Below are 12,965 nucleotides of genomic sequence, written 5' to 3'. Positions count from 1 at the left end.
CTAACCAATAAATAAAAGCTTAAAACAAACAAACAAACAAAACACCTAAGGGGCGCCTGGGTGGCTCAGTGGGTTAAGCTGCTACCTTCGGCTCAGGTCATGATCTCAGGGTCCTGGGATCGATTCCCACATCGGGCTCTCTGCTCAGCAGGAAGCCTGCTTCCCTCTCTCTCTCTCTCTGCCTGCCTCTCTACTTGTGATCTCTGTCAAATAAACAAATAAAATCTTTAAAAAAAAACAAAACAAAACAAAACAGGATTCTCTTATTCCATAAGAATATAATAGTGGAAGTCATAAAAGAGAGACAGCAAACCCATTTTTAGAACCAATGACATTTCTGGAAGAAAATACTATGTATGCCTGACACATTAGGAAGTTTGTGTGGTTTCGTATGGGAACAGAATGAAATGAAAACAGATTCTAAAAAATTATCAGCTGCTACTGAATAGCTAACCACATGATATCATCAATAATTTCACTCAGCTGGCCGTATCTGTCATAAATTTGTTATGATTAACTATGTAGTTCGTAATGAACAAATGCCTGGATTTCCTAACATTTCCATAATGGCCTTAAGGAATAATGCCCCACAGCACACCGAAGCAATATAATCCTATTACATAGAATATCATTATCGTTATTAAATAGAGTATCGTTTCAGTGTTAGAAGTAGTACTGTGACAGCTACATGGAGACTGTAGTTCCAAGATTCATTTGTAAGTAATTCTAGTAAGTCAGTAAGGCAGATCAATGATGAAGAAATTCATTTGTGAAGTTCTGGTCTTACAAAATATTTCATAGTTGAAAAATAAGGTTTATTTTACTAAATTCCAAACATTTATTCTCACTTCCAGGTAAGGAACTAAAACACATTATGTTCTCTCCAGAATGTAAGACTTTATTATCCTCTTCAAGTTAGAACTACATCAGTCTAGATCAGTTTCTTTAGCAAGATTACACATCTCAAGAATCTTGCATTCTACTTCCTTATACTTTTCTCTACTTTTCAAAATGGGTAAGGTAGTAATAGGATTAAGTGTGGCTATTACAGAGTGACTCTGACAAGAGACAAGTTATTTCTTGCACGTAAAGGCTGGAGGTAGGTAGTTGCAGTGTCTTCTCTGCCCGAAGAGGAGGAGTTGTCCCAGGTTTGGAAGGACATTCACACTCACAGGACCCAACAGGCCTTATGGGAATGAACCCAGCACCAGACTCACTTAACTTCATAGGAAACAGCACAGCAGCACAATGCTTGTTTCAACAGGAGGCTCTACTCTGGCCCCCAAGTGTCAGCTCAGGTGTAAGGAGACACGATCGTTTGGGTGCATGCAGAAGCCATGCTGGCTTAGAAACTTCAGCTTCCCCAAGAACTAACATCTCTTGAAACAGCCATGAGTGCTGCTTTCAGGAATCTTTGTAATAAGAAACCTAATGCTTGGGGCGCCTGGCTGGCTCAGTCAGTAGACAATGCAACTTATGATTTCAGGGTCATAAGTTCAATCCCCACGATGGGCATGGAGTCTACTTATAAATACAAACAAACAAAGTCTGTATTTTCCAATGGGCATTTATACTTGTCATAGTCTTTCAGGTCTAGACACAATTTACCCATAAGGGGTCTTTTTTCTTTTTTTTTTTTTTTTTTTTTCAGCAGGCTCCATGCCCAGTGTGGAGCCCAACACAGGGCCTGAATTCATGACCCTGCGATCAAGACCTGAGCTGAGATCAAGAGTCAGACACTTCACCAACTAAGCCATCCAGGCACCCCAATAAAGAGTCATTTTTAATCACAAACAACATTGCCTCACATCACAGTTGACATTCAATTATTACCTTGTCTAGTAGATTTCCAGAAACAATGCCAAAGGTAAACTTGAAGCCATTTCACCATGGGGAAAAAAGAAAAGATTTATTAATCTTTATTCCTGGCAGTCCAGGGCAGCATCATATCAGGATCCAACCTTCTATCTTGTTGCTCTGCCACTCATGGCTTCTATTTCCAAAGTTTCTTTACAGTTCAAAAAGCCTACTGAAGCTCTAGCCACCATGTTCCAGCAGGGGAAAAAAGAGAAGTTGAACTGGCCCATCTCTCTTTATGCCTTAAAGTTTAAGGAAACTTTCCAGAAGCATCCATCACTCAACACTTATAATTCCATATCACTGACCAGAACTTATTCATACGGCCACATATTTACACATATATGGATACGCAATGGATAACATATATGGATACACACCAATAATTCTCGGATTAGAATTAAGGAAAGAACAGATACTGGGTCAGGTAATTAGCAAGGTGGGTCAGAGATAGGACGAAGCAAAAGAAGGAAGAGATTTACCAGCTTTGAAGAGAAGAGGACCATAAGCCAAAGAATGCAGACAGCCTCTAGAAGCTGGAAATGGCCCTCAGATGACAGCAAGAAAATGGAACACTGATCCATCAATGGCAAAGATTTGAAATCTGCCAACAACTAAATGAACAAGGAAACAGTCTCCCCTACCCCTCAACCTTGAGAAAGGAATGAAGTCCTGTCACCATCTTGATTTTAACCCAGCCCATGTCAGATAGCTGATTTACAAAACTATATAATAATACACTTGTGTCATTTTAAGCCACTAAGTTTGTAATAATTTGTGATGGATGCAATAAAAAAACTTATACACTTACCTTAATAAAACTTCCAATTTAAAGAAATTTAAAGAAGGGTCCCTATAGTCATTTATACCAGATTTTTAAAAATTCAATTCATATCTGGTCCTTAACAACTCTGGTATATTAAATTGTGCTATGATCAGAAATGCACGTATAGACAACAAAACTAGTAATATAGTGAACTGAAAGCCACACGATTATTTTATATAAAAACTCCAAAAAGTTCATTATTAGTTATAATGAGAAACATTTCATCTAGGAGTGATTTCCTAGACAGTATCTTGAGTTTCCATAAAAACATAACCTTCTGTCTCAGAAGGGATATCAATTAGAGGACCAGAATTCTCTACTTCCAAGTTCAGTGATTTCCCCTGTTCATAACCCAGGTTTGAATTATTTTTCGTTGGAATCTCTTGGTCTTCCAACTCCAAGGATTTATCTGAGGCTGGAGTTACGTCGTCATCTTCATTTTCATGCAGAAAGCTACAAATCATGTTGGGTCTATAGGAGAACTCATTGTCCTTGATTTGCAGCCATTCCACACCACCTAGTGAGGGATGGGAAGACAAACAAGAAAGAAATATGTAAAAGGAATTTCAGTTACCTACATGTATTTCTTTTTATTTTTTTATTTTTATTTATTTTTAATTTTTTTTTTAAGATTTTATTTATTTATTTGACAGAGATCACAAGTAGGCAGAGAGGCAGGCAGAGAGAGAGAGGAGGAAGCAGGCTCCCCGCTGAGCAGAGAGCCCGATGTGGGACTCGATCCCAGGACCCTGAGATCATGACCTGAGCTGAAGGCAGCAGCTTAACCCAGAGCCACCTAGGCACCCAATTTATTTTTAATTTTTTTTTAAAGGAGGCTCGATGTCCAGTGTTGGGCCCAATGTGGGGCTTGAACTCAGCAATGCTGGGATCAAGACCCGAACTGAGATTAAGAGTCAGACACTCAACCAACTGAGCCACCCAGGCACCCCTCTCTTTAAATTTTCATCCTATGAATACATGTCAAACTAAAGCCTCAACATAAACCAATGAACATGGTGCCATGACTACTGATAAACAATCACATTATTTCCATCTTACATGGAAACCCTGGAAGGCCTGTACTATATGCAACATCAAAATCACTGTAAGTGATATAGAGCCAATAATATTGTAGAAGCTATATGGTCACTATATTTATGGTGAGCACTTTGTAATGTATATAATTACCAAATCACTATGTTGTACACCTGAAACTAATATTGTGTATCAATTATATTTCAATTAGAAGTTTTTTTAAAGGTTTTATTTATTCATGAGAAAGAGAGAGCATGAGCAAGAGAGAGCACACAAGCAGGGAGAGGCACAAAGGGAGAGGGAGAAGCAGACTCCTCGATGAACAGGGAGCCCAACCCAGGGCTTGATCCCGGAACCCAGAGATGATGACCTGAGCTGAAGGCAGACGCTTAACTGACTGAACCACCCAGGTGCTCCTCCAATTAAAAATTTTCTAAAAATAATTGAGACCACAAAAAAAAAAAAATCACTGAAACTAATCAACTTCAGTTACTATTCAAGCCCCTTTTCCTGAGTCCCAATTCCTAACTCACTGAGATAATCTGAGTTCTCACTGCCACCTCAAGCATTATAGAAGTCTTTCACTTCCCTATAATTTTCTCCTCAGTTTCCGTAATAGATGATACTACCCTATCATCTTTCAACTCAACACTCACACGTCATTTTGAGTTGGAACATCCAACTATAAGACACCTCTCCAAAACAGAAACCAAAACAACAACAACAAAAAACTTGAAAAAAATTGTTGCCCGTTTCATACTTCCAGTCACAGCCCTAACCCACCCACCGCTATAATCAAGTATTGTTTCAATAATGCTAGTAATTTGGGGGCGCCCAGGTGGGCTCAGTTGGTTAAGCATCTGACTCCTGGTTTTGGCTCAGGTACACTCTCAGGGCTGTGGGACTGAGCCCTGCATCAGGCTCCATAATCAGTGGGGAGTCTGCTTAAGATTCTCTCTCCCTCTCCTTTTCCTCCCCCCCTGCGCCTCCCCTGTGTGCACTCTCTCTAAAATAAATAAATCTTTTTTTTTTTTAAGATTTTATTTATTTATTTGTCAGAGAAAGATCACAGGTAGGCAGAGAGGCAGGCAGAGAGAGAGAAGCAGGCTCCCTGCTGAGCAAAGAGCCCGATGCGGGGTTCAATCCCAGGACCCCGAGATCATGACCTGAGCTGAAGGCAGCGGCTTAACCCACTGAGCCACCCAGGCGCCCCCTAAAATAAATAAATCTTAAAAAAAGAAAAATGCTAGTCCTTTTTTTCGTTTATCCTTATGACCCCTTCAAATATTTTCAATGGATCCTCATTAATTTCTATAGCAAGTCTGAGCTATTTATGTCATCTTCAAAATGCAGATAGAGGGGTGCCTGGGTGGCTCAGTGGGTTAAGCCTCTGCCTTCGGCTCAGGTCATGATCTCAGGGTCCTGGGATCAAGCCCCACATCAGGCTCTCTGCTCAACAGGGCACCTGTTTCCCCCTCTCTCTGCCTGCCTCTCTGAATACTTGTAATTTCTCTCTCTGTCAAATAAATAAATAAAATCTAAAAAAAAAAATGCCATCAGAGATCTCTAAGATACGGCAACTTACCTTTGCCACCCTGTTCACACTTCCCACTGCTCCTATTCCCCACCATAAACCAACTCTTCTGTGACAATTTGTTGAAACATCCTTACAGCTGATGCCATGTCTTCTAATACTACTAACATAAAATATCCTTCTATCAAAAGCTGATTAGTCCTTTTCTCTCTAGTCAGCTTCAACTATTCTCTCATTGGTTTCCCCATCCAATAGCATCATTCCCCTAGTCACCAAGTTCAAAACCTTGAAGCCATCAAGCCTATTCTGATATTTATCATGATACGTGGCACATTCCAAAGACTGAATGAAATGGGTGTTGAGTCACATTCATACGTGTGTTTCAATGGGATTTAGAGTGCAAATTCCCAGAACATGAGAACCTCATCTTTTTCTATTTTGTTCTACCTGCAGCATATTGCCGTGGTTGGTCGCCAGCCTCCAAGTTGGTCCCCAAAGGTCTTCAGGTGGTATTCCTACCCCTGTGTCATCTCTCCCCATAATGAACAGGAAATGGCAGAAATGACAGAATGTGACTTGTAGGCTGGTTCATAAAACATATTGTGGCTTCTACCTTGTTCTCACGGATCACTTGATCTGGAAGAAGCCAGCTGCCGTGTCAGGAAGGCCCTCAAATGGAGGCCTCCTGCTAAAAGATGGCACAAACCATGCGAGGGAGCCATCTTCTATTTAGATTTTCAGGTCACTGCAACCCAGCCAACATACTGACTGCAACATCAAGAGAGACATCGAGCCAGAACTGCCTGGCTAAGCTGATCCCCAAATTCCTCAATCATGGAAACTGTGGAAAATATCTTTGTTGTTTTTTTAAACCGTTAAGTTTAGAGATAATTTACTATGCAGCAATACATAACCAATACAGCCTTGACTAGTTGGCTAACTAATTTATGCAATTAAGCAAAATACCATTATCTTTGCAAAGGCCTATTAGATTATTAAAGACTGCAGAAAAGAAAATTCTACAACTTTCTTCTCTAAAAAAGAATAAATAGGGTGCCTCAGAGGCTCAGTGGGTTAAAGCCTCTGCCTTCGGCTCAGGTCATGATCCCAGGGTCTTGGGATTGAGCCCTGAATCAGGCTCACTGCTCAGTGGGGAGCCTGCTTCCTCCTCTCTCTGCCTGCCTCTCTGCCTACTTGTGATCTCTGTCAAATAAATAAAATCTTTAAAAAAAAAAAAAGAATAAAAAATAAAAAGAATAAATAATAGCTAACCTATCTCATATGTAACTACCTTTCAAAATCTTTCTGGAATTTCAAGTACCTCTTTCTTCCTGTTCTTTTCATAGTGTTAAAAAGGAGGATAGTTTTGTGATATACATGTTAGGAACAAAGTTTTTTATGTGTAATTGGTATAATTAATTTCTACGTGATTAATGTACTTTTAAATGTTTATTCCTTAAAACAGAATAAACCAAGCCATAAATATTCACCACTAGAGTTCTGTTTTTGTTTTTTTTTTTTAAAGATTTTATTTATTTGTCAGAGAGAGATGGAGAGAGAGTAAGCACAGGCGGACAGAATGGCAGGCAGAGGCAGAGGGAGAAGCAGGCTCCCCACCGAGCAAGGAGCCCGATGTGGGACTCAATCCCAGGAAGCTGGGATCATGACCTGAGCTGAAGGCAGCTGCTTAACCAACTGAGCCACCCAGGCGTCCCTAGAGTCCTGTTTACACTAGAGTCCAAAATGTGTCTTTGAGCAATGAAGTTTTTTTTTCCTTTTCTCAAATTATGTGAGTTTTTAAAAACTGAAGGATAGTTGCGGGGCACCTGAGTGGCTCAGTCGGTTAAGTGTCTGACTTTGGATCAGGTCATCATCTCTAGGTGCTGGGCTCAAGTCCTATGTCAGGCTCCCCACTCAGTGGGGAGTCTGCTTTCTCTCTTCTCCTATCTTTGCCCCTCCCCCTGATCATCCTCTCTCTCAAATGAATAAATAAAATCTTTAAAAAAAATTGAGGGTGGGGGCGCCTGGGTGGCTCAGTGGGTTAAAGCCTCTGCCTTTGGCTCAGGTCATGATCCCAGGGTTCTGGGATCGAGCCCCACATCGGGCTCTCTGCTCCGCAGGGAGCCTGCTTCCTCCTCTCTCTCTCTGCCTGCCTCTCTGCCTACTTGTGATCTCTGTCAAATAAATAAATAAAATCTTTAAAAAAAAAAAAAATTGAGGGTGCCTAGGTGGCTCAGTCAGTTAAATGTCTGCCTTCAGTTCAGGTCATCATGACCACAGGTCCTGGGATCGAGTCCCACATACGGCTCCCTGCTCAGCGGGAAGCCTGCTTCTCCCTCTGCCTGCTGTTCCCCCTGCTTGTACTCTCTCTGTCTGATAAATACATAAGTAAAATATTTAAATAAATAAATAAAAATTTAAAAATTTTTAAAAATTGAAGTAGAGTTGACATACAATGTGATGTTAGTTTCACAGTGATAATTAGTTTCAGGTGTACAACACAGTGTACAATACAGTGATCTGAAAAGCCTATAAATTACTCTATGCTCACCACATCTGTAGCTACCATCTGTCACTACCCAACACTATTACAATACCACTGACTGTATTCCTCATGCTGTACCTTTAACGCCCATGACCTACTCATGTATAACTGGAAGCCTGAATCTCTCACTCCCCTTCAACCATTTTGTCCATCCTACAGCTCTCCCCTGCTCTGGCAGCCACCAGTCTGTTCTCTGTATTTATGGGTCTCTTTCTGATTTTTGTTTATTCGTTTGTTTTTCTTATAATCCACATAATTGAAATCATGTCTTTCTCTCTCTTATTTCACTTAGGAGCAATGAGCTTTTAAACTATCAAGTGATTATCTGTTTATCTCCACAAACATGTGCGTGCTATGGCTGCAAGAAGCACTAGACTAAAGTCTCCACTTCGGGGTGACCACTGGAGAAAGCTCAGTGGATGGGTGTTAAGAATGAAACTCAGGGGGCGCCTGGATGGCTCAGTGAGTTAAGCCTTTGCCTTCGGCTCAAGTCATGATCTCAGGGTCCTGGGATTGAGCCCCGCATTGGGCTCTCTGCTTCGCAGAAAGCCTGCCTCCCCACCTCTCTTTCTGCCTGCCTCTCTGCCTACTTGTGATCTCTGTCTGTCAAGTACATAAATAAAATCTTAAAAAAAAAAAAAAAAAGAATGAAACTCAGGTCCAACAACTGTGGTTTTACAGTCCCTCCCTAACATATAAAGCTAGCTTCTTCCAGTTATTAGCTTCCTGGGGAAGGCTGCCACACTGCCACAAGTTTCTAGGAGATCCTCTAGGGTTTCACTTGAAAATCCAGATTCTATCATCTCCACTCACAAAGAACTTTTAATTACAGGAGGGGTGTGGGTAGTGGTAGCTGTTGAATTCCCTAGGGGTTAGAAATCTATCAAGGTTCTTGACAAACTCCTCCTGATTTTTTCCAGTGCAAAGGAGATAAGAAATTTCTTAAATGTCTCCAGTGCCCTTTGCTACATTAAAGTTCAAATGAATTTTTTTTATTTTATCTTTTTTTTTTTTTTTTAAAGGAGGCTCCATGCCCAGAGCAGAGCCCAACATGGGACTCAAACTCAGCCAGGAGATTAAGACCTGAGCTGAGATCAAGAGTCAGAAGCTCAAATGACTGAGCCACCCAAACGCCCCTACAGTTCAAATGAATTTTAAATCTATATCTGGTACTTTTCAGGGAGCACTCTTGATTTCCATAGAACATAGTTGTTACTACAAGGTATGTCCTGGCAGCAATGTGTCATTGTCAAAGCCAACAGTAAATCACCTACTTTCAGAGAGCTAAGTGAACTAACCTATGTTTTCTTCTCCTTCCTTCTTTTCTGTCAAAAGAGTTCTTGTCATGCTGAGTTTCTTCATTGTATGGCATTTATATTTCAGCACTGTTTTATCACTGCCTTCTGTATCACCTAGAACATAAAATGAACTCAATTATTTTACTGTTGATGCCACCAAATAATCATGTTAAGCCTCAGTAATTCCAGCTAAAGGGTCAGACTGAACTACTTCCTGGTGAGATAGTGTAGTAAGTTCAAAATTTAACTCATCCCTCCTGCTCCCAGTAAAGAGAAATGACAGATAAAATACATAACAACTGAAGGCAAAACTAGACCCCAAAACAACATCTCCAGAGGACCAAAACACAAAGCTGTGCATGAAGTTAAACCTATCGGCCTGCTAGGCTCCAGCCGTGAAGCAAGGAAGTGGGACCAGGAATGCGGCCTTACAGGGTCATGAAGTCTCAGATTCTACCACTCAAAATGAAGCATCAAAGTCAGATTTACTACTTGAAGCCAGTCTGGTGTGAGGATGTTCTCAATCATGAAAGAAGACTGAGAGAAAACCTGCTGCCCGAGGTTATAGCTTTACAGGAAACTGTGGGCACAGGCAAGAGAGACGATAAGGCTCTGAGCTGGAGGTGTGAAGAACACTGGAAACTTCCACATGCTGCCATAGGTCACTGACACTACACTTCAGAAAGGATCCTAGCACTACCTATTAGGGTGAACCACATGAAGCCGTCCATACTCAGTTCAAATGGGTAATTTCATATGGTTAAACCTAACACACACTCAGCAATCAAATAATTCCATTTCTAAGTGTATATCTTAGGGCCATTTTTGCATCCATGCACAAGACACAAAATACTCATGGCAGCATCTCTGCAGTGAGTTAAAAAGTATAGTTCAGATTACAGGCTCTGGACCACACCACCTGGGTTCAAATCCTGGCTCTGTCTCTTACTTTGTGTATGACCTTGGGAATGTTATTTACCTCTCAGTGCTTCAGTTTCATCAAATATAAAATAAAGACAACCATGGTATCGACCTCACAGACTTGTGATGAAGATTAAACGAGTTAATACATGTAGCATTTAGAACAATGCCTGACATAGAGTAGGCATTCAATAAATTTTCATAGTTATTAATTACTGGTGAAATAATTACTATGTAACTAATTACATAGTTATTAATAATTACTGGTGAAGAATACACTGTGGTATGGTCACAAATAGAATACTTAGCAACAGGGAAAATAGAACCTACCAATTGTATAAATCTCAAAACCTATCTGTACCTGAAAAAATATATACAATGATACATATAATATGCTATAATTTGTATCAAGTTTGAAAATACACAAAAAAATGCTACTACTGTCTGTGGATACATATCTATGTAATACAAAATCAAGTAAAGAAAGAAAAACATCAAATTCAGAAAAGTGATTACCAAGAGAGGAAGGGCATAGGTTTAGAGAGGGTTATATACAAGGCTTCAAATGTATCTGGAATGTATTTTAACTACCTGGCAAAATGGTAGGATTTGATATAGCTAGACAATGGGCACATGAGATGTTTAACTACTGTACAAAAGTAAGCTGGCAGTATTTCATAGTAAAAAGATTTGAGTCAGCAACGCACACACTTACCGGGCTCAACATTTTCTTCAAATATAACACAGGTCCCAAGAGTGTCTGCAGAAAAGTTGAAGGCAATTTGTTGAGAAATAAGAGTAACTTTCTCTGAAAATCATATAAAAAAAGGAGTTTCATCTGTGACAGCCTCCTACCTTCATACTCTCCAGCAAAGACATAGCTGTCCACTTGCAGAATGGGCCTCTCAGTGTCAATTCCCTGCAACAGAATACAAAGTCATTAAAAAAAAATCATCATTAGAAAAAGCCTTGCAGGGGAGCCTGGGTGGTTCAGTGGGTTAAGCATATCCAACTCTTGATTTCAGTCCAGGTGGGTCATGAGATCCAGTCCCACCTGGAGCTCTATGCTGGGCATGGAGTCTGCTTAGGATTCTCCCTCCCCCTTTCCTTCTGCTTCTCCCTCTCCCTCTATTAAAAAAAAAAAATCCTTGAGGGGTTGGGTGCAATAGGTAAAGATAATCAAAAGATACAAACTTTCAGTTATAAAATAAGTCCTGGGGATGTAATGTGCAGCATTACTCTACTTAATAATACCATACTGTACACTTAAAAGTTGCTAAGAGAGTAACATCTTAAAAGTTATTACAACACAGTGCCTGGTGAGCTGTCTGTAGCGTGCAACTCTTGATCTTGGGGTTGTGAGTTCAAGCCCCATGTTGGGCACAAAGCTTACTTAATTGGAAAAAAAAATACTAATTACAAAAAAAAATTGTAAATGGATATTAGCTAGACTGACTGTGATGATTATTTCCTAGTACATACAACTATTAAATCATTATGTTGTACACCTGAAATATAATGATGTATGTCAATTACATATCAATTAAAACCAAAAAACAAAGAGCCTTGCTACCAAGGAGAGTGATCTCCAAAACTGGGGAACCTCCGGAGTTTGTCCTAGCAAGTGCAAGGTAAGCTAAAAATGCTCTGATCACTGCAGTTACAATCTGAAGAATGCTGCATTCGTAGCCAAGCAGCAAGGTGTATTTCAATCAACATCCTCAAGTTAAGGTAAGAACAGAGAAAGTTTTGTCAACAGTAGCTCAAAGATTTTTATGTAAAGTGATAAAAACAGATGGTAACATGACACCACAGCTCAAGTCAACAGCAGAGTGTGAGGTCTTGAAAGTCTTTTCTTAGGTTGCCTCCCTTCTCCAGTTAATCTCTGCATGCACATAGGAAGAGCCTGTCTGCATTGTTTTCTCTCCCCGCTCACTACCTAAAACAAAGTATTTTTTTTTTTTCGAAATATACTGGTTAATAACAAAACGCTACCTCCTCTAAATCTTTAACTCTCCCCAGGCACACATTCAGACACTCAAGCCAACTATGGCATTTTCTCCTATTTGCTCCCATAGTCCCTCTGTGCTTCTCTCTGATTGTCCTTAGCATCCAGCGCTTTGTCACGAGGAATAGATCTTTGGGGATACGTGTTTCACTGTTCATTCTTCTTTAAATGTAAGAAAATCTACGGAAATCACCCAATGCAACTAGACTCACCAAAATCTTGCATTTATTTTCACATTTTGATAGAAACTCTGAATCAATAATGCCCGACAACTCCACCAGAACCAACTGCTCCTGGTAGAAGAAAAAGAGGCGTTAACGTGCTAGCGCGAGTGTGTAGGAAGAAGCAGTTAACAAGCGAAGCCAAAAATCCCCACGGCAGCGATCCCAACCTTGGCGAGCACCAGGTCCTGCTTTGAACGAGAGGACGCAAGCGACGCTGCCTAAGGTAACGTCCTCTACTTCCCCATTTACTACCGTCTGGCAGCTAGGGCGGAGGCCCGGGCTCTCCCTCCCGCCAGCCGCGTCCCGACTAGCTGCCCCACACGCCGCCCCCGCCGCGCAGGCCGCGGTCGTGCCACTCACTGCTTCCTCTTCTTCTTCTTCTTCTTCTTCTTCTTCTCCGTCCTCCCGGATCCGCTCCTCGGTGGCCGCCATGATTCCTCACCATTTCGGAACCTCCGAGTCGCTGGCCACGCCCTCCGCCACCGCCATCTTGAGTACGGGCAGGTCGGGCTGCGGCTCGGGCCCCGCAGACAGCTCCTGCCAGAACGTGAGATGGCCGCCCCCGTGCCCACGTGGAGGAATGCTCCAGGCCTCCTCCTCGTTCCTTTCTTGAGAGAAGGAGCGCGGCTCCGGGGGAGGCCTACTGGGGCAGGCCTGTGACCAAGGACACTCTTAGGCTACCGGCCTGGGGAGGGGGAGAGGGCTGCGGAGGGAGAG

General features: G+C 41.3%; 1 protein-coding gene across 1 annotated transcript; it reads right to left on the bottom strand.

The window, feature by feature from the left end:
- Positions 1-1,888: 1,888 nt before the first annotated feature.
- On the bottom strand, positions 1,889-12,765 carry GTF3C6 (general transcription factor IIIC subunit 6). The gene is made up of 6 exons (XM_059401210.1): positions 12,609-12,765; positions 12,237-12,317; positions 10,872-10,935; positions 10,732-10,776; positions 9,096-9,209; positions 1,889-3,200 (listed from the first exon to the last, which is right to left on the bottom strand). Exons 1-6 carry the CDS (start codon positions 12,678-12,680, stop codon positions 2,923-2,925), a joined length of 654 nt encoding a protein of 217 aa, XP_059257193.1. The 5' UTR covers positions 12,681-12,765; the 3' UTR covers positions 1,889-2,922.
- Between the last annotated feature and the right edge of the window lie 200 nt (positions 12,766-12,965).

Source organism: Mustela nigripes, chromosome 5, assembly GCF_022355385.1.
Source record: "Mustela nigripes isolate SB6536 chromosome 5, MUSNIG.SB6536, whole genome shotgun sequence".
NCBI classification, from domain to species: Eukaryota; Metazoa; Chordata; class Mammalia; order Carnivora; family Mustelidae; genus Mustela; species Mustela nigripes.
Note: the sequence above shows the minus strand (reverse complement) of the source record. Positions and strands in the feature narration are given on the sequence as shown.